The sequence below is a fragment of the Prosopis cineraria genome, unplaced genomic scaffold (genome assembly GCF_029017545.1).
Source record: "Prosopis cineraria cultivar Desert tree isolate PC_DT_omini unplaced genomic scaffold, ASM2901754v1 PC6, whole genome shotgun sequence".
NCBI lineage: Eukaryota > Viridiplantae > Streptophyta > Magnoliopsida > Fabales > Fabaceae > Prosopis > Prosopis cineraria.
Genome location: NW_026555337.1, coordinates 10311767 through 10332878, shown reverse-complemented (window position 1 = coordinate 10332878; position 21112 = coordinate 10311767). Strand labels below are relative to the sequence as shown.

The 21112-nt window shown below is 31.9% G+C and overlaps 1 protein-coding gene across 6 annotated transcripts; it reads right to left on the bottom strand.

Moving 5' to 3' along the window:
- Positions 1 to 16342: 16342 nt before the first annotated feature.
- On the bottom strand, positions 16343 to 20607 carry LOC129313023 (uncharacterized). Of its 6 annotated transcripts, none has more exons than XR_008593820.1 (4): positions 19444 to 20607; positions 17680 to 17714; positions 17470 to 17581; positions 16343 to 17032 (listed from the first exon to the last, which is right to left on the bottom strand). XR_008593820.1 is itself a non-coding variant. In XM_054955850.1 (3 exons), exons 1-3 carry the CDS (start codon positions 20522 to 20524, stop codon positions 17564 to 17566), a joined length of 1134 nt encoding a protein of 377 aa, XP_054811825.1. In that variant the 5' UTR covers positions 20525 to 20606; the 3' UTR covers positions 16343 to 17563. The 6 variants fall into 6 exon arrangements, 1 of the variants encoding a protein (XP_054811825.1); XR_008593819.1 differs by having other exon boundaries at positions 16343 to 17046; positions 19444 to 20606; XR_008593822.1 differs by lacking the exon at positions 17680 to 17714 and having other exon boundaries at positions 16343 to 17112.
- Between the last annotated feature and the right edge of the window lie 505 nt (positions 20608 to 21112).

Here is a 21112-nt window from a genome sequence, read left to right as displayed (position 1 = left end):
CAAAAAAAAGGGCCCAAACTGAGTCATTATTTTCTAAAAAGCGTGTATTTTTTTTACATTTAAAAGTGATATCAAATCTATGATAAAAAGATACAATTCATAACTTGGTTAATTATGGTAAATTAATTATGTGTTCATGTGAAATTTAAACTTACTATTACACATAGGTGTGTTAGAGTTGTTTTTGGAGATTGGGATTATAAATTTATATTAAGAAAGTTCAAACCATTTGATGATGACACGCATGACATGATTTTAACTTGAGACAAAAAAATTAGATTAGATATGGTGAGATCCTTATTGAGAGGGAGAAGCCGAGATAGAGGCGTGTTTTAGCATGGTTAGTGATAAGGATGAAGGGAAAAGTTAAAGCGGATGCTCCACAAGTTTCTGTTTTTAAAAAAGTTAAAGCTAATACATCTGTAGAGCAAATGTTCATCATTAACATGGAACACAACCCAAAGGTAATGCAATACCACTAATTAACAAAGATATTACAAAATTATAAATTATAAATAAATTCTGCATTGTTTAAGTATTAAGACCGAAGTAGTATTACATTACCTTATTTTACATTTCAATTATAATACTTAAACAACGCAGATATTGCTTCTAGAACTTTCATTTCATCAAATAAAAATCATTTTTTGTTGTTGTTTTACCATTCATCATCAAGTATAATAAGAACCTTAGTGTGTGTGTGTGTGTTTTTTTTTTTTAATGTTCATAAACATCTGTAAACAAAGCTTAAATTCATTGTGCAATGTTAAAGTAAAATGAAATAACTTAATTGTGTGAATGACATGAAGTTTTTAATATATTTTAAAATTTAAAATTAAAGGAGTAAATTGAAACTTTGTATAAAGTTAAAGGACCAAAAATATATTAATTCCTTATATTTTAATGAAAATTATAATTGGTAATAAATTAAAAAATAAAAAATAAAACTCAATCACTATTTTAAAGTTCACTTCTTGGAGAGAAAATGAAGGACCAAATTTTGGAATTTTCTGCAATTACTTGTTTTCTGATGCTTGTTCATTAAAGCAATCAAAAGGAAAAAGGGAAAACAAAATTCGGGTAAAGGAAAAACAGAAAAAAATTTCTAAATGGAAATAAAAATCTTTTGAAACGAGATAAATTTCAAAGTTGTTTGGATTTGAATTTCTCTCAAAAATCCGGTTTCAGAAGTCCAGCTAAAACTACAAGCTGATACTTTCACCTAAGGAAAAAAATTAGGAGCTTTTACAACTTTCAGTTTGTCAAATTAATTTTTGGTAAAAATATATATTCAAACATAAATATTGTAATAATAATAATAATTGACTTTTATCTAACTGCCTCTTATCAATGAATTTTTGATAAACTAATTTTTAATTAACAGAAAACCAAACAAACATTCAATATTAAGGAGTAAGAAACGGGAATATGAAGAAATAATAAACCTTCATCATTGTTTTTGAGAGGCTGTGAAGGAAGAAAGAGGAGAAAAAGAATCACATAATAAAAGAAAACGAGAGAGAGAGAGAGAGAGAGAGAGAGTAATTAAGCTGGATGTGGCAATGGAAAATACATGGAAGGCAAACAAAAAAAAAACAAAAAGAAAAAGAAAAAATAATATTCACACACATATTATGACTTATGTATGAGTATCTATCTATTTATATAACTATAGTGAGTTGCAATGTCATAAAAATCTTAAGCGGCCCAAGACTTGTTTGATTCATAGTGAGGCAGGTTATTATTAAATTAATATATATCTTTTTAACTTTATGTTTTGAAATAATATGAATATAAAAATGAACACACGCACGGATGAAATGATTGTCAAGGTTTTATTTTATTATTTTGATGTACAAAAGTGAAATACTTATCACATGTCAAGATGGTAGACATTCTCGTGACTGAAGCAATAATTTAGTTAAGAGAGGCCTATTAATTACAATACCTCAAGTAAGTAGTAGAAGTAAATTCTTACATTAAAAATTAAAATATTTTAAAAATAAAAATATAATCTTTAAATCATCTTATCTTAAAGTCTTGAGTTCGAGTCCTAATATTTTTAAACAATTCAATGTTTTTATGATTGTAATATTTTTAAAAACGCTTTTGTGATTCTAGTATTTTTAAAAATTATATATAATATTAAATAACAACCATTTTGAATTTTTTAAAAAAACATCAATGACAAAAAAATAAATTAAATTCCCCCTTTCAATTCACGTCTGCATTCGGTGCATAGCGAATTGATGAGGGCATCGGATTTTCATCATTTAAAAGAGATTTCAATTTCAATATTATACACAGTCATTTAATCTTTCATATTTATCTCCCCTGAAAAGTCAACATGTGTGGGATGTTGTTTTCATTTTCCAATTTTTTTCTCAAACTTCAAATAAAACACTACTATAAAAAAAGTTTACGGGAGCAAATATATTAGAACGTTTTTATATAAAAATATTTTAAAATTAAGAAGTGAAATATACTGAAGCTTTTCCAACAAAATGCTCCATCATGGTATATACATACAACTTATATATAAAACCATTTTCATAGATTATCATTCATCATCTGCATATAATTCCTAAGAATGGCTTCATATTGTCCACTGCTAATAAAAGAAATTAAAAGAAAAATATAAGAGCTTTTCACTTGCGTTTCCAGCCACATGAGTGGACCTTATCGGCCCTGTCATTTGCATAAAAATCTAAAAAAGATAATATAATTTTTAATCCTTTAAATTTATCTCAATTATTGATTTGACCTTTTAAGTTTAATTTTTATTAGTTTGATTCTTTATGTTTTTTTTTTCAAATTATCATGTGACAAGTTCTTTAAGTTTTAAAACACAAATTGACTCTTAAAATAATTTAATGTATAAAGTACATTAATAACTTAGCATGTATATATAGTTAAATCAAAACAAAATGGCCTTCAAATTAGTTTATTTTTATCAAAAAAATTTAGAGTTTTTTTACATAAATAATTATTCATGTTAGCAAAATTTAACAATGTCACTTCTTTTTTAAATAATAAAAACCTAGTTGATAATAAAAGCAAATTTAATAGACTAAATTGACAAAAATTAAACTTGAAATACCAAATTGACAATTGAGATAAATTTGAGAGACTAAAAAGTACAATATCCCAAATTGGAAATTGCAGTTTTGAACAAAGGGAAAGATATTCATTTAAATAAAACTCAATCAAAGTCATTAAGGTTGCATTTGGATAGGTGAATTTAGGTTGTGAATTTGAATTTAAAATTTCATATTTAAAATTTATAAATTCTAAATTTTTCATTTAGATGACATAAAAAATTTTAAATTATAATATTAAAATCATTTGTTATGATCTCAAGTAAAATTTTAAATTTTAAATTCTATGTTTGAATTAAAAAGAAACTTAGACAATGTCGGTGGTTCGGTCCTAGTCAAAGTTGGCAGTTTGGATGATTGACTTCCACCAGGACCTAACCATTAGCATCGACCGGGGCCTGACCACCGGTGCTAATAGGGATTAGATGGCCATCTTCCATCGAGACCAAACTACTGACGCTAACTAGGACTGGATAGCGAATTTTCAAAGAGATTGGACCTTCAACTCTAATTAGGAACGGAGTGTAGGTGAAGACTAGGATTGAACGACTGACTTCCAATGAGACTGAATTATTGGCATCACCAGGACCGAAGTATAGGTGAAGATCAAGACTAAACGGCTGACTTTCAAAGAGACTGGATTGCTATTGTCGTTCGGGACATGGTGCAAGTAAAGACCAAGACTGAACGGCTAACTTCCAATGGGAACAAAGCATTGGTGCCAAGCAATCATGCTGTTGGGCCACTAAGAAAGTTATTTGTTATGTCTCACATCAGAGGGACTTGGAAATAACTGGTTTTGGCTATATAAGTGAGTTTATTGTACGTCTTAATGAGTTAGCTTTTTGGGAAGAGAGTAATGATCTCGTGATAAAGTAGTATCAAAGCCAGATCCAAATTTGTCTAGTTGGTGGGCCCTTTTTGTGGGTTATCCATGATAGTGACTTTATAAACAGATGCGCGACATACTCTAATGAGCTAGTTTTTTGGGGAAAAAAATGACCCCATGACATAATGCTTTCCAAAAGGGGTACATATTGTATGGATTTAAAATTTTCAATAATTTTTAATTTTTAAATCTAACAAATTTAATTTTTTAAAAAAAGATAATTAGAAGATCATTTATATTTTGATTTAGATTTCATATTTCTCAAAAGTAAAAAAAAAAAAGAAAAAAATCCTGAAAATGAAATAACGGGAAATTTGAAGTGGCCCAATTTAATTTAAATCATCCCAAGTTCATGATAAAAGCATGTGCTCACGAATCATGAATCAAGCTTCGCAAAAGGCTTTGTCATCTTTATTCCTTTAATTTACTTTTTCAAGGCTTTATCATCTCTTGTCTAGTTGGTCAAAATATAAAAATGAAAAAAATATGAAAATATATTAGTAGTGCAATGATTAAATTAAAATCTATTATATATGTGAGCAAGTAGCTATATATCCATCAAGTACAGAGCCAGTTTGTGATCCTAGCCTATCAGATCAAGGAATGCCATGCATACTTTATGTGAAGGATCATAGCAAACGAGTAGTTGCATATGAAAAGTATATAATAATGCAACTATAGTCTACCATCAGCAGATACAACATAACCAAGTAAAGGTGATGGTTGAAGAGGTTGTGGATGCGAATGCTCTTGTTCTATTCCCTACTGAGGAGGTGTAAACAATAGGACAAGCTTAATATACTTTCATTATTTGGTTGAAAAAGTTAGTCCGATAGGTTACTGAAGAGGTATAAAAATATTACAATTTTTTTATCTTTAATTAATATCATAAGTATTTCTAATTTTCATTATATATTAATCATAGGAACTTCTACAATCAAAAGAATCTCTGTGCTCCAATCCTCAATCGGTGCAAGATGATTTGAAACGGTTGGCTTCGGTGGTGGTTGACATGGATGAATTTTCTAATGAAATAAATGTAATTGAAAATATTGTTGGGAAGCATATTACGTTTAGAGTTGCCAAAAAAAAATTAATGATCTCATTATTTTTGAGTGGTTAGACTTGGGAATAATTCAAATTTTTATCATGTAAGTATTCATTTTTATTTCTAAATTAATATTTAATATTTTTTTATTACTAACGTATTTCTTATTATCAAAGGTACCTCTACAAGATATGCAATGAACTCAGTGTTGACAATAATTATGGGTTCTTGTCTCCACTTTTAACTGCATGTGGCAAAGTGAACCAAAGAGCTTCTTATATTGAAAAGATGATGTGCAAGCAAAAGAAGATGTGCTGATTTTTACCAATTATTGAGAGGTATTAAATTTTAAATTCATCCCTTAGTTCATAAAGAAATTTCCTTAATGATGTGATATTAATATATTAATATATTGTAGTCATCATTAGATGCTTCCTGTCATTTACCCATATGAAAATACCATATACTGGTTTTGTTCACTACAAAGGAAAATAAGCGACGATATGAAGACTTTAATTGAATTGTAAGTTTTTGAATAATTCTATTTTGTATTATTAATAACATATATTTAATATTTTTAAAGTTTTCTAAGTGTGTATATTTGGTAAATAGATCTTTAGCGACATATTGGAAATCAGTGGGAATGGTTGACAAGAAAAAAATGAAATCAAGTGGGTGCCAATGCAAGTAAATATTTCAAATTTATTCCTTAATTAGAAAAAAGATTATAGCATTGATATAATAAATTTGATTATTTTTATTTTTTTATAGTATCCTCAACAACCAAGAAGTGTAGAATGTGGTTATTATGTGATGATTTTCATGCATGAAATCATCACTCAGGGTATCACTCACTCATTTGATTAGGTAATAATTTGTTAATAATAATTTATAATTATGATGTTTGTTGTATACTTAAGTTATTATTCATACATATATTGCTATTTAATTTGCAGCACTTTTAAAATTTAGAGCCATATTCTAAGCAAGAGTTGAGACATATTCGCAATATGTGGTCTAGGTTTTTCTTAAAATTGACAGGATTAGAGTAGAAACTTTTTAGATAATTGTATTAAAAATGTAGACTTTTAGTTCATATATTCGTACTAGATATATTTGTACTGGTGTTTAGAATTACTGTTTATGCATTAATGCAGGTTTTGTAATTAAAGGATGTATATATTTATTTGTGAATCTATAAAAAAAAAGTATTTACGGCCATAGTTATCGCTATAACTGTGGTAAAAGATGATATATGGCGACAGTTATAGAAACAACTATCGCCATATATAAATCTTTAAATGCATCTTTCACCACAGGTGAGCTCGGACCTGTGGTGAAAGATACTATTTTTCGCCATAGGTGAGCTAAGACCTGTGGTGAAAAATAATATATTTTACTACTATATTTTTCGCCATAGGTGAGTTGGGAATTGTGGCGAAAGATATCATTTTTTGCCACAATTGAACTGAAACCTGTAGCAAAAATGATTTTTTTACCACTGTATTTTTCGCCACAGGTGAGCTTAGATCTGTGGCAAAAAATGATATCTTTCGCCACATTTTGCTTGACCTATGGCAAAAAAATCTATTTACTACTACATGATTTTTACTACAAAGTTTCTTTTGTCATGAAAAATGTGTTTTAACTGTGGTGAAAAATGCTTTTTGTACTAGTGCAAGTAAACTACTCAAAGATGACCTGATATAACCCAGCTCAAGTCCCTTTTCAGCTCCAGTTATATTAGTGAGGAAGAAAGATGGTACATGGCACTTTTGTATTGACTACAAAGCTTTAAATCCTATGACTATAAAAGATTCCTTCCCGATACTGACAGTGGATAAGTGGATCAACGAACTCTATGGCTCTATTTTCTATTCTAAGTTGGATCTTCGGTTAGGTTGTCATCAAATCCTTACGAGAGAAGTAGATTGAGAGAAAACAACTTTTAAAACTCATCAAGGATTATATGAGTAGATGACGATGCCCTTTGGACTTATGAATGCGCTGACGACCTTATGAATACCATTTTTCAACCATTTCTCAAATGCTTTGTTTTGATTTTCTTTAATGATATTTTAATATATAGCACTACATGGGATTTACATTTATAATATCTTGATATGGTATTGACACAACTAGAGAAACATAGATTATTTGCAAAAGGGATAAGTGTGCTTTAGGATAGAAACGTATTAATTATCTAGCCCATACGATCTCAACAAATGGGGTAAAGATGGATCAAAATAAAGTGGCTTCCATATAGGTATAGCCTACTCCCACAAATGTGACACAGTTAAAAGGCTTCCTCAGATTGAATAGGTATTATAGATCGTTCGTTAAGGACTATACACATTTAGCTGGCCTATTAACAAAACTATTAACCAAAGATGGTTTTGACTGGACTTCATCAGCTCAAAAGGCATTTGAGATCCTTAAGGATGCATTGAGCTGTGCCTCAGTACTCAGGCTACCCAACTTCATGAAGCCTTTTGTTCTAAAGATGAACACATTTAAAATTGGCATAGGGGCTGGTCTCAGCCAAGAAGGACATCCTATAGCATTTTTTTCCAAAAAAAACTCTCTCCACAGATGTAAGCACAATCAATGTATGCTCAAGAATTATATGCTATAATAGAGGCATTCTTTAAATTTAGACACTACCTCTTTGAACACCATTTTACTATTCGAACTGACCACGCTAATTTACAGCACCTAATAAATCAGAGTTTGTAGACTCCAAAACAAGAAGCGTATTTGCCTAAGTTATTAGGGTACCATTTCAATATTAAATATAAGCTAAGGAGTAATAACCAAGCAACTGATGCCCTATCAAGGGTAACTCTTATGGCTGTCACACGACTGTCAAGTGATTTTATGGATGAAGTATATCAATTTGTTCACACCTCCCTTATGATTCATGAGCTGAAAGAAAAAGTGATACATGACCCTTAAGCTTTGAAGGGGTACCAAATTTGTCATTAAGATTTGTATTGGAACAAATGTCTGGTAATTCCTCATGATGCAACTACACTAATTACTTGTATGTTAGATGAATTTCATTCTTCTATACGCAGGGGACATGCTAGTTTTTTGCGAACTTTCCATTGTATTACTACTCTGTTTTACTAGGTTCGCATGCGATGAGATATTAGGAACTACATACAACAATGCACTATCTGTCAGCAAGCTAAACTTTCTCAACTACATCTTTCGAGACTCTTACAACTACTACCAATTCTAGAATGGATTTCGGAAGACATTACAATAGACTTTATAATGGGACTACTATTGTTGAACAGATACTCTGTTATCTTAGTAGTCATTAACCTTCTCTATAAATATGGACACTTCATCCTTTTGACAGTTCACTATACTAGCAAGCACGTCACAGATGCTTTTCTGACACAGGTAGTTAACTACATGGCCTACCTCAAACTATAGTCTCAGATCGAGATAAAGCTTTCACTAGTATTTTTTAGTGACACCTACTTAAGCTACATGGCATGCAGATGTGTATGAGTTCTGCCTACCACCCTGAGACTGACGGATAATCTGAGTCTTTGAATAACTGTCTTGAGCTTTACCTTCATCGTTTTGTGTTTGAGTATCCTCGTCGTTGGCTATATTATTTACCATAGGTAGAGTTTTGGTACAATACCTCCTACCATACGACCATTGGCATGGTTCCCTTCAAAGTAGTATATGGCCGAGACTCATCGCCACTTCTCTGTCATTCTTCAGTGGAAGATACTCCGTTTGATTTTCATCAACAATTAGCAAAATGGGATCAATTGTTGGATGTGCTTAAGCTAAATCTATAGAAATCTCAAGCCGCATGAAGAGGTTTGCGGACAAGAAATGCACTGACATTGATTTCCAAGTGGGTGATTGGGTATTGGTCAAGCTACAGCCTTATCTACAGCATTTTGTAAATCTTTGCAAATTCCAAAAGTTGGCTATGAAGTATTTTGGTCCCTTCCAGGTCATCAAGAAGTTGGGTATTATTGCTTATAAACTTGCTCTGCCCCCACATGCATGTATTTACCTTGTGTTCCATGTTTCGCTCCTTAAGCCATTTCATGGTGAACATCCAAAGGAATCCTATTTTCCATTACCATTGTTATCGTGTCTTGAAGGTCCTATTATTCAACCATCAGCCATTGATGATGTTCGGGTAGTGCAATAGGCAATTACATGGCAGAAACAATACTTGATCAATTGGGAAGGGTCCACTAATCATACCTAGGAAAATGAGGAGGATATCTGCACATTGTACCTGCATCTGAACCTTGAGGACAAGGTTGTTTCTAATGGGGAGGGTAATAATGTAATGAATCCAAGCCATATGGACTCTTCACAAGGCCCAACTACATAGGCATGCAAGGACCACGTGCATGGAGCACTACATCATAATAAGAGAGATAGAAAGAAATGATGGAAGCTACGTGAATTAGAGGAGGTGGAGGGGATATAACACTGCCAAAACCGTTAGTAGTGGGTGTGGAATGTTTTGGAATCTTCTCTTTGTGGACTTTTTCTCTCTTCCCTCTACGGTTTCTTTCTGCTTCATTTACATTTCCTATTTTCTTCTTCCTGGGAACTCTTAGTTGTAATTTCGTTTTCAATATGAACAATGTTGTGTAATGCTGAAATATGATTGTTGATATCCATTAATAATACTTTGTTCCCAGAATTATCTCATACTTTATAGTGTTCGTTCCATTGAATAATGAAGGAATAAAGGTTGAGGTAATTATTTCAAAAAAACCAATTGTTTTAAATTTCACATTGGGAGCTTCACAAGTGAAATGTGATTTATAAGTTAACAAGAGTTTCCATGCTTGATCATTCTTTCATACTTCATACAAGAAAGAAAATGAAACCCCTAATATAATATAGACGCACGGCCGACATTATGTTTTGTATCAAGAGGCTTAGATATTTTCATGTTAAAGAGAATAATATTGTTTCAATGATGTGCATCCGCCTTGTATCCTAGTAACATGAAAGTTTTCTTATAAATAAGAGATCATGGGTTCAATCTCACTTATAATCTCAAGTCATTAAATTAATGTGTTCTCTCTAGTTAAAAATAAAAAAAAAATTACATGCTCCTCTCTTGTTGAAGAAATATGGGCTTTTTTATTGTGCAAAAGTCTTTTTATTAATACTTCATTCAGTTAATAAAATAAACACAGATAAGGACTAGAACCTTCAATGGAAAAGGATAAAAGTAAGTACCAACAAACGCTTGGTTTAATTAGCATTGTATAATCTTAATTAGAAATTTTAAGTTTGAGTTCTAAAATACAGCATTATTTGATGGTAAAGTTCTTGCCTAAAAAATTTTGACCTGACTTGATTCAAATTAATCAACACCTTAATTTTGGAAATCAAATAATTTACTGCCAATAAAAAAAATAAGGCGAGTCAATGAGGACAAAGTGGTGACAGGCAATGGTGCTGTTGGGGCACTAAGAAAGCTATTGCTTTACAACAAGGGGTTTGTATTGCGTGAATTTAAAATTTTCAATGCGTAATTTTAAATTTTTAAATCTAATAAATTTACTTTTTTTAAAGAAAAAAGATAATTAGAATATCATTTATCTTTAGATTTCATATTTCTCAAAAGTACAAAAAAATTAAGAAAAAAATCCTGAAAATGAAATAACGTGAAATTTGAAGTGGTCAAGTACTTTTAATTTAAATAATAATCGCAAGTTCATGATAAAAAGCATATGCTCATGAATCATGAATCAAGCTTCCCCGAAGGCTTTGTCATCTTTGGTCCTTTGATTTACTTTTTCAAGTCTTTATCACCTCTTGCGTGGTTGGTCAAAATACAAAAATGAAAAAAATATATGAAAATACATTAGTAGTGATGATTAAATTAAAATCTATTATTTATGTGAGTCAGTACCTATGTATCCATAAAGTCGTACCACGAATTCGATCTCAGTGAGGTTATGACCAGAAGGCCAGCCTCATTTTTCATTTACACTCCCTTGTATGATTTCAAACAGCTAACAAGATCATTTAGGTGATGGTTCGTGCAAAAATAAAAGATATTTTAACTACCAAATAAATCATTATTTTGAGTTTTTGACCTCACACAGTAAATCACCTGAGTTCAGACTCCTCCCAACAAAAAGGGGGGGTCCAAATTGAGTCATTATTATTATTATTATTATTATTATTATTATTATTATTATTATTATTATTTCTAAAAAGCGTGTATTTTTTTTATATTTATAAATGATATCAAATCTATAATAAAAAGACACTATTCATAACTTGGTTAATTATGGTAAATTTATTATATGTTCATGTGAAATTTAAACTTACCATTACACATAGGTGTGTTGGAAGCTTTATTTATTGTTGGAGATTGGGATTATAAATTTATATTAAGAAAGTTCAAACCATATGATGATGATTTGCATGACATGATTTTAACTTGAGACAAAAAATTAGATACAGTGAGACCCTAATTGAGAGGGAGAAGCCGAGACGGAGACGTGAAAGGTAGATAAGAATGAAGGAAAAAGTTAAAGCGGATACCCTACAAGTTTCCGTTTTTAAAAAAGTTAAAGCTAATACATCTGTTGAGCAAATGTTGATGATTAAGATGCAACAAAACCGAAACGTTTCTTGTCTTCAAGTTACAGCAAGCACCGACAGATTCATACATCCATAATGCTGCCTCCGGTTCAAAGCATAAATAGCTTTTTAAAAATTTTTACAAACCAATAAAGTCCTTATTTCTATAAAGATATATATGATGAGTGAAATATGCATTTACATATACCTAGGTTAATAAATATAAGGGGAAGAATGTGATAAAAAAAATTTACATGTACTATTTTACTTATATTTTAAATTAAAATTAATTGACAGAAAATACTTATATTTTAAACCGGAAGAAGTAATTAAGAGCAATATTACACACACATATATATTAGAGTCGCCACTTGGATGAGAGTGAATTGGTGCCAAAAACCAATAGAGGAGTTAAGAAAGAAGAAGAGGCCATGTGAAAGTGATAAGCAAGGACAAAATGATTGCAATTAGCTAAGTGCTCTTAGCTTAATTATAATGAGCACCTATATTCATTCACTTGGCCCTGGCTTTAATAATATCAAGATGTGTAAGTCGCTAGACTACCTGTTAGGGTATTCATGGGAGAACTTCTATAATTATATGTTTCGGTTTTCCAAAAAAAAAAAAAAAAAAGGGAATCTCTCATACAATTTTGTGATTTGGAAATCAGGATCAATTACTAATTTTACTATGGCTTGAATGTGATTTAATTAGTCCAAAAAGGTAATTATCAATTAAAGCTTTTTATCTCTACTAATCACTACCAATTAACAAAGATATTACAAAAGTTATAAATTATAAATAAATTGTTCATTGTTTAAGTATTATAATAGAAATATAGAAAGGTAATGTAATTCTCCTTCGGTCCTAATTATAGAATAAAATTAATTAATTTTGTGATTTTTAACAAATGATAGTTAAAATTTTTAGGCTTGAAAAACATGTGACTTTCTAATTTTGCCCTTCACTCGCCACTGAAACTAACAACGACAATAAAATGTGTCTAGGAATTAAAAATTTGTCAACTATTTGGTGCAGTTAAGAAAAAAAGTAACATTGAAAGAAAATATTAACTATTATATTTTGACCTTATATGTAAGAATAAATACAATTTTAAAACTTTTTCCTATCATAACGAAAAGCTGAAATATAATGACAACAATAGCTATAGGAATATAGAGTATCTATCCTGATCTCCCGCCATTATTCTGGCTGGCCAAATCAGATTTTAATTATAATTTCATACCTCATAATGAATTATATATACTCCCTCCGTTTAAAAATATAAAACATTTTTAATCTAATCTCACCCTCAATAAAGTTATTACTTACTTTCAAATTAACCCTATTTTTTTACATTTACCTCTATTAAACACTCTACAATAAATATAAAGTCATTCATCAATAGAGACACTTTAAAAGAAAAAAGCAATGATTACACCTCAAAAGATTAAAAATGCCTTACATTTTTGAACATCTAACTCTCCTAAAAAATATCTTACATTTTTTAACAGAGGGAGTATATATGTATAATTTGGTTAGAGTATACTTTTAATTAGAGTCGAGAATAAGGGTTCGAGTTTTGAAAATTATTATTTTTTAAAAAGTAATCGAGCTTAAGAGCCTAGCTTTGATAAACTCTGTAAAAAAAAAAAACTCAGGTTTGGACAACCCTTCAAGCCAGGTTATTATTATTTTTTTGAGTGGAACAAAAGTACAGAGCGTGTGTGATTTTTTTTTTTTGGGTCAAAGCCTTACTGTGAAGTTTGAAGTCTCACGTTTTTTAGTATTAATCGAAAAACAAAAAAAAAAACTGAAGTCTCACACCGTGAACCCTAAGTCCTTAATCAATAATCACTCCTCAATCCTCACCCTGAACTTGTGAGCTCCGAGTTGCGATCGCTTCTCCTCAACCTCACACCGTCACCCTTGCCCCTTTGCCTCACGCCTCTTGTTCTCATTCGCCTGACTCTACTCAGCTCTCCTTCTCACCTCCCGTCTCTTAGTCTCGCAACCTCTTCCTATCACAACTCGTCACCCTGAACCTACAATTGCTTCTCCCTCTTGCTCGTCCATCGACCATCATCCTGCCTCATCAATCATGCCCTTATGCCTCCACACCATTGTCCTGTAATTGCCCCAAAGACTCTACTCTACTCTCCTTCATGCCTCATGTCTCTGCCTCTTGTCTCTCCTAATCTCTCCTCTCGCTTTCACTAGGTTAGTCAATTTCCAACGTATCATAGGTTTTTTTTATTTTGATTACACACACCTAATTATTCACCCACCTGATTAACCTTGTTAGATTTTTTGATTTGGATTATACACCCCTGATAATAGAAAATAACTTGTTCACCTGATTAAATAATGATGTTGTCTATCTTTGCTTTGATGTTGTGTCTTGATTTTTTTCTTATGTGATATGATGCTGTTAGTCTGAGCTTTGATGTATGGTTTTTAATTTTGATTATATGGTTTATACTTGTTTGCACAGTATGTCATCCTCTAGTGCTGAAAGTAATGAAACTAGTAAGAAGTCAGTTGAGGGGGATGATAAAAGAGAATCAACTCCCACCCAATTTATTACATGTAGCCTAAAACCACCTAAGAAAGCAAAAAGTTTAACCTCAAATGTTTGAAAATCTTTCTCTAAAGTGGTTAATGAAATGGGGGTAACAAAGGCAAAGTGTAATGGTTGTGGCACTTTATTAGCATGTGGTGGAAATTATGGCACTTTACATCTGAATCATCATATTAAGCAATGTGTAGCTCTTCCAAAGTTCCACAATGTAGGCTTGATGATATTAGATAATCAAGGCAATGTAAGATCTAGACAAATCAATAATCCACGTATAAGGAAGTTGTAGGGAATGTTGATTGTTGCACATGATTTGCCATGTTCCTTTATTGAATTTCCTCTTCTTAGGGAGTTACTTAAGAAATATAATCCTGATGTTAAGATTATGAGTAAAAAAACTATTGTATCAGATATTAGAAAATTGTTTGAGGTATAAAAAGACAAGTTAAAAATGATGTTATCAAAGAGCCCTAGAATATGTTTGACCTCTGATTGTTAGACTGTTGTAACATTTGAAGGTTATATCTGCTTGACAACATATTTTATGGATGAAAATTAGACACTTAAAGTAGAATACTTTCTTTTTGTAAAATGGAGCCTCCACATTCTGGAAGGAATTACCTAGCAAAGTTTTTGAAAGCTTAAGTGATTGGGGGATTGAGAAGAAAATTTTTACAATTACTTTAAACAATGCATCTACAATTGATTGTATGGCTGAGATCTTGAAAGAGAGGTTAATTTTGCAAAATAACTTGATTTGTGATGGGAAATTCTTTCATGTGAGGTATTGTGCACATATCTTAAACTTGATAGTTCAAGAAGGTTCAAAAGCTGACAAATATTGTAATAAATAAAATTCGAGATAGCATTAAGTATGTTAAGATGCTTGAGTCCATGATGAAAATTTTCAGGTAGTGTGTTGAGCAAGTTGGTGGCATTGACACCTCAATAGGATTGTGATTAGATGTGCCTACTAGATGGAATTCCACTTGTGATATGCTTGAAAATGGAATTAGATATAAAAGATCTTTTGTTTACATGTCTTGTCGTGTCACTAATTTTAAGCATTCATGAAGAGTGGAGGAGAGCAAAAGAAATGTGCATTTTCTTACAACTACGTGTAATGATTACAACTTTGCTTTTGGCACATCCTATCCAACCTCAAATATGTATTTTGGACAAATAGCAAAAGTTAAGGTTTTGTTAAATGATCCCATTAGCAATCGTGATCTTGTGATTTCTAGTATGACAGCTAGAATGAAGGATAAATTTGACAATTATTGGAGTGATTATAGTGTGATCATTTCAATTGGAAGTGTTTTTGATCCACAAGCAAAGCTTGAAGCAATCAAGTTTCTTTCTCTCTAATTGTTCCTGTGAATTAATACATAAAAGTTAATAATATCAAACAAAAGTTGTATTATATCTTTGATCAATACAAAGATATGGGTGGATTTTCCATTAATGTCACATCAAATTCAACTCCAACACAAAGTCAACCAAGCTCAAGCACAAGGGAAGGATGGCAAAGTAGAAGAATGAACTAACCATGTCTTGGACTCAACTTTATGGTGTAAGTTCTTATTTATTTAATGTACATTATCTCATTATTGTAGGTTTATAATTCCCTATTTGATACTTTTCGTTTTATGTTTTAAATGTAGGATTTTCTTAATTTCAAGAATAAGGATGTTTATTCTGTTGAGAAATCCGACTTGGAATATTATTTGGAAGAAGTTTTCTCTTAATTAATTTTCAAAGTTGGATGTGTTGTATTGGTGGAAGACTAATCAACAACGATTTCTCAATCTTTCAAAGATAACATGTGATATTTTAAGTATTCTGATCATTACAATAGCTAGTGAATTGATTTTTAGTATTGGCTCCCATATTCTAACAAAGTATCATTTTAGCCTCCTTCCAAATAATGTACAAGCATTAATTTATACTTGAAATTAGTTACATGGTTTTATGCCACCGTAATGTGGTAATTTTTGCCTTGTGAAATATTTTGTCTTGTAATATATATAAGTGTGTATATTCAATTTTTTAAAAATTTTCACATCTTGCCAGTTATGCACTTAAGCATAATAAATATAACATTTGCCTTATTCAACACACCTTCATTAATTACTCAATAAAATAAAAATATCATTGAAAAAAATATATAACACCTGTCTAATGCTCAATATTTTGGACCAAGCAAAGCTTATAAAAAACAACTTATATTATAGTCCAGAAGGAATATACAAAAAATATCTATACAAGATGTGTCTTATAGTGTTCTCTGGAATCTTAAAATAGGTTCGCAGCTAAGAAGCACAAACACGCCAAAAACGACGTCGTGTCCATGTCAAACACATATCCGACACAGATACATGTCCCGAACGTGGATGCAGTGCATCCCTTTTTTTTTTTTTTTTTTTTACCAATACGCTCAGACATGGGTGAGAATGGGTGGACACAAGGGAGAATGAGAAAACACGAGCAAGACATAAAACACAGCATTTTTGGCAATTTCTTTCTTTCAAAATCAGATGCCATGCCTCATCGACTATCTCATTCCTAAATCCCTCGCGTTGCGGTCTCACCTGAGTTGCGTCGCTCTCATCACTTTGTCTTTGACGGTCTCACCCAGTGACCCTAAAACTACCACTGTCCTTCCCTCCGACCTGTGGCTTCGTCACCATCGCTCGCCCAGTAGTCCTTCTTTATGGCTCTGTCAACTTGCATCGCTCAGCTAGTTAACTCGCATCATGCAGTCGCTCTGTTTCTCCTCCTCTTTCAGTCTGTCTCTTCTCTTCCATCCTCCTTTTCTTTTGTGGCTCAACTAGTCATATTACAAAGTCAGCCTATAAACTTGCCTTGTTTGTGCTAATGATTGTGCTTTCTGAAACTGAGTGAACTATGGAGACTCAAACTAAAATTTAGATAATTTAGATAAATTGTTTATTATTTAAATAATTTACATCATGGCATGCTCAATTGCTCACATAGACACACACTGTTATTTGTTTATTTTAAATTTTTATTAGCTCCTCTCATATTAAAATTGCAAGAAATTGTTTATAATTTTTTAGTATAAATTAATTTGGTAATGGCTTCTAATTTTAGACAAGGTAGTAGCTTGTTCAAAATATGTGGGTATTTAAATATTTAATATTTAATTATTTATATAGCCGTACTCATATCCTAAAATTTTTGAAAATTGCCGTATCCGCATATCATGTTGTATCATATCCAATACTCTTACCCATATCAATGCTTCATAGGTTCGCCATCTTTTAGAAGCAAAGACTTGTGACCTGCTGGTAGAGGGGCAGCAAAACATTGCCACCTGTTTCAAGTCACTTCCTGACAGCCATCTGCAAAATCCAATTTCATTTCAGCAAATATAAATAATTTTAGAGTCCACTATTGAGAAGGGGAAAAAAAGGAATGAAAAGAAAAGAGAAAAGGGTACCATGTAAACAAAAGGCTCCATGGAAGCAAGTTTACCTAGTTATTGATTCACATAAAATGCAAATTCAGTAACTTGCCTGTTCAGATAGGCAATGAAAAATCGGGCAAAGATGCATATGGAACTCAATTTACTCAAGTTTGCATTATGAATTCGTTTCGCACATATAAATAATCATGTCAACAAAATATAGTGGCATTGTGCAATTTATATCGCCAACCTCACCAAGTGAGATAAAGTTTACTGCTACCATTGCTGTTGAGGATCAAAATCATACTCCAAATAATCTAACAAAAGCTTACGTTTTTTTCTTTTGGCTCACAGATTAATCATTTCATTTTGATTCATATATTCAAGCTTTTTTCCAGCAAAGAAAAGAACATCCAGTTCTGACCATCCCTACCAAACGTATTGCTTCACCAATGATTAATAATTTAGTGAACAGATATAAAATCTACAGATTCTTTTGATATGACATCAACTCAACCAAAAGAAATAGCAAAATAAAATGCAGAACCCTTATTGGCTACAAGTGTAAAAAACTACTAGAAATAATGTTTGTAGAAGCCTTATGCCATGGTCTGTGAATGACCATACTGACAATGAAACGAAAATGTGCTAGAAGGCCAAGCTACCGCATATCGCATTAGAAGTGGTGCCCATAAATGTACAAGTTTCTTAGGGTGTAAGAAAACTCTAATCATTTATGCTTGTTTATTGCCAAAAACCTGCATGCATTTTGTGCAAGACTCTTCACTACAATGACTTGGTACTTAGGATGAGTATCAGTTTTTTAGATCAGTATGAAATTGAAAGCTACAAAGCCATGGATTAGACATCACTATGACAGCTTCCTCCTTCAACAGAGTAATTCACTTAATTTGTGCCCAAAAATAAATAAATTTAATTTACCTATTTTCATGCAAACAGGATAATATAACTTCTCTATATTTCCTTCATTGGTTGAATAATCAGAATAACACTAATAAATTGTCTAGAGAGTCGCTAGCAGAAATTTAGACTTGCAAATCTCAAAGAATTAAATTTGTGACATCATTGATCTGTAGATCTATATTCATCTTATTATTCTGAGGCAGAGTCAGTTTTGTGGGTATTTAGCCAAAGCCAGAGGAAGCAAAAGTATCACAAAGAAATTTTAGAAGTTAAAATAAGAAAAAAGAAAAAAAATAATAACCAAAGAACTCAAATTGATAGTTTCACAAAAATGTTTCAACAAATAAGATGAACATCAAGAATTCACAAAAATGTTTCAACAAATAAGATGAACATCAAGAACAAACATACTCAAACTATATTTCTTTAAAAGACAGGCAAAAAATTAAGAGGGAACCCTAAAATACCCATATTTCTGGCTTAAGACAAGCCATGAAACCCTATTCAATATCAAACATGTTTCGATAAGTTGAATAGTAGACCAGTTATATACAGAAAGTAAAAACAGCCCACCAAGGAGAGTGCAGTAGGGCAACTCTGAAGCTGCCTACTACAGGTTTAGGTTAACTTAAACTTCCAAAATCCAAACCCAATCACCATAGCGGAAAAAATTGACAATCAACATCTACATTCAACAGAGTAAACTTCAAGTATTAGAACATAAAAGAGAGTAATGCTGGGAACTAAAGAAAGACAAAAACTGTTAAAAAAAAAAATTCATCCCCATATTCTTCAATATGCATCTTCTCCATAACTAAAACAAATGTATGTTTAACCATGCAACATTGGATGAGCAGAAAAATGTTATCTTACTTGGAGATTTCTTGCTTGTCTTTGCCCAACTTCTGCGCCGCAGACAATGTATAATCCGGGCATAATCATTATCGAACCAGCTAAGATCAAACTTTTTACCCTTGACAAAGTTGGTCTCTCTAAAATACCCTTCTTTGTAAAAATAAGACAGGAATAGTTCCATGTCCAACGAAACCTTCTTCGAACCAGTTGGCTCCCTCTGTTTCACTTCCTTATGCGCTTTAACAGGAGCGATTGCAGGACTTAATCTCTTCGGATCAGCTTCGTTCGATTTCTCCCCTTGACTAAACAATTCAAACAATCTCTTCGGCTCAGGTTTCTTCGGTTGCTCCCCCTTAACGACCTCCTCCTCCTCTTCTATGAATTTGAAGTTCCCTTTCCCAGGTTTCTTCAATTTCATCTTCGGCTTCTTCTTTTCGTCTTTTACGCGTCCTACTTCACTTTTGTCGTGCTCCGTTTCCTCCGACAAACTCATGGCTTCACTTTGTTTCGATTTTCCATGGAGCTCCCACTCAACGACCTCCTCTTCTTCTATGAATTTTATTTTCCATTTCATGGGCTTCTTCAACTTCTTTTTCCGCTTCTTCTTTTCTGCTTTTACATGTCCAACTTCACTTTTCTTATCCTCTGTTTCCTCGGACAGACACACGGCTTTACCTTGTTTCGATTTTTCTTCGACCTCCTCCTCCTCTTCTTGTACAAATTTTACTTTCGATTCCCTGGATTTCTTCAATTTCTTCTCCGACTTCTTCTTCTCGACGCGTCCAACTTCACTTTCCTTGTGCCCTGTTTTCTCCGATAAGCGCGCTGCTTCACCTTGTTTCGATTTTCCTTCGAGCTTCCTGTAAACGATTATCCGTTCTGAAGGTTCCTGAAAGAGAAAATGCAACGTCTTTATGCCATGCGTTGGGGCTGATTCTGCCAGGGTTTGAGAAGAAGAGGCGAAAGGTCTGGAATGGACAGGAGGGGTTTTGCGGGAACGAAGAGGGTTTGAATGGACAATGTGGTCGACGAAAGCGAGATTGTGCGGTTCCAGGAGGGAATGGAAGCGGCGAGAGAGAAGGTTTCTTGCTAAAGCCATGGATGGGGTTGAGCGGACTGAGCAGTGAATCACAACATTTGAAGAACTAGGGTTTAAGGAAGGCACAACTCGGTATCAGACTGTCAGTACTCACCCAGACCTTTGAATCACTGTTCAAAAAATATAAAAAATTGATTAGTTATAATTCAATGATATAATATTTTATTTAATAAAATTATTTTGTAAATAAAATTTTAAACCTTATAAAAAATAATATAATTATTATTAGGGGTTTTGGAAAATAAAATTAAAGATTAGAGGAGTTAATTTTAAATTTTTAAAAAGTGAGAAGGTCATATACAATTGTTTCAAATTTCAGTAAATTTTATACATTTTAATCTTAATTCTATTGAAAAATATTGTTGCAGATCAGTTTTGGGATTTCATTTTTATAATAAATTAATTCATAGATTCAGTTGAGTTAGTTGTGGGATTTGATTTCATCTATCCTACAATTATAGCAAAAAACATTGATTTTATAATTTGATTATTACTTTTAAAATAAAAATCACTACAAAAAATTAAAATATTAATCATTAGATATTTTTTAATCACGTTTGTATAATATTTTTGGCTAGCATCCTGTGA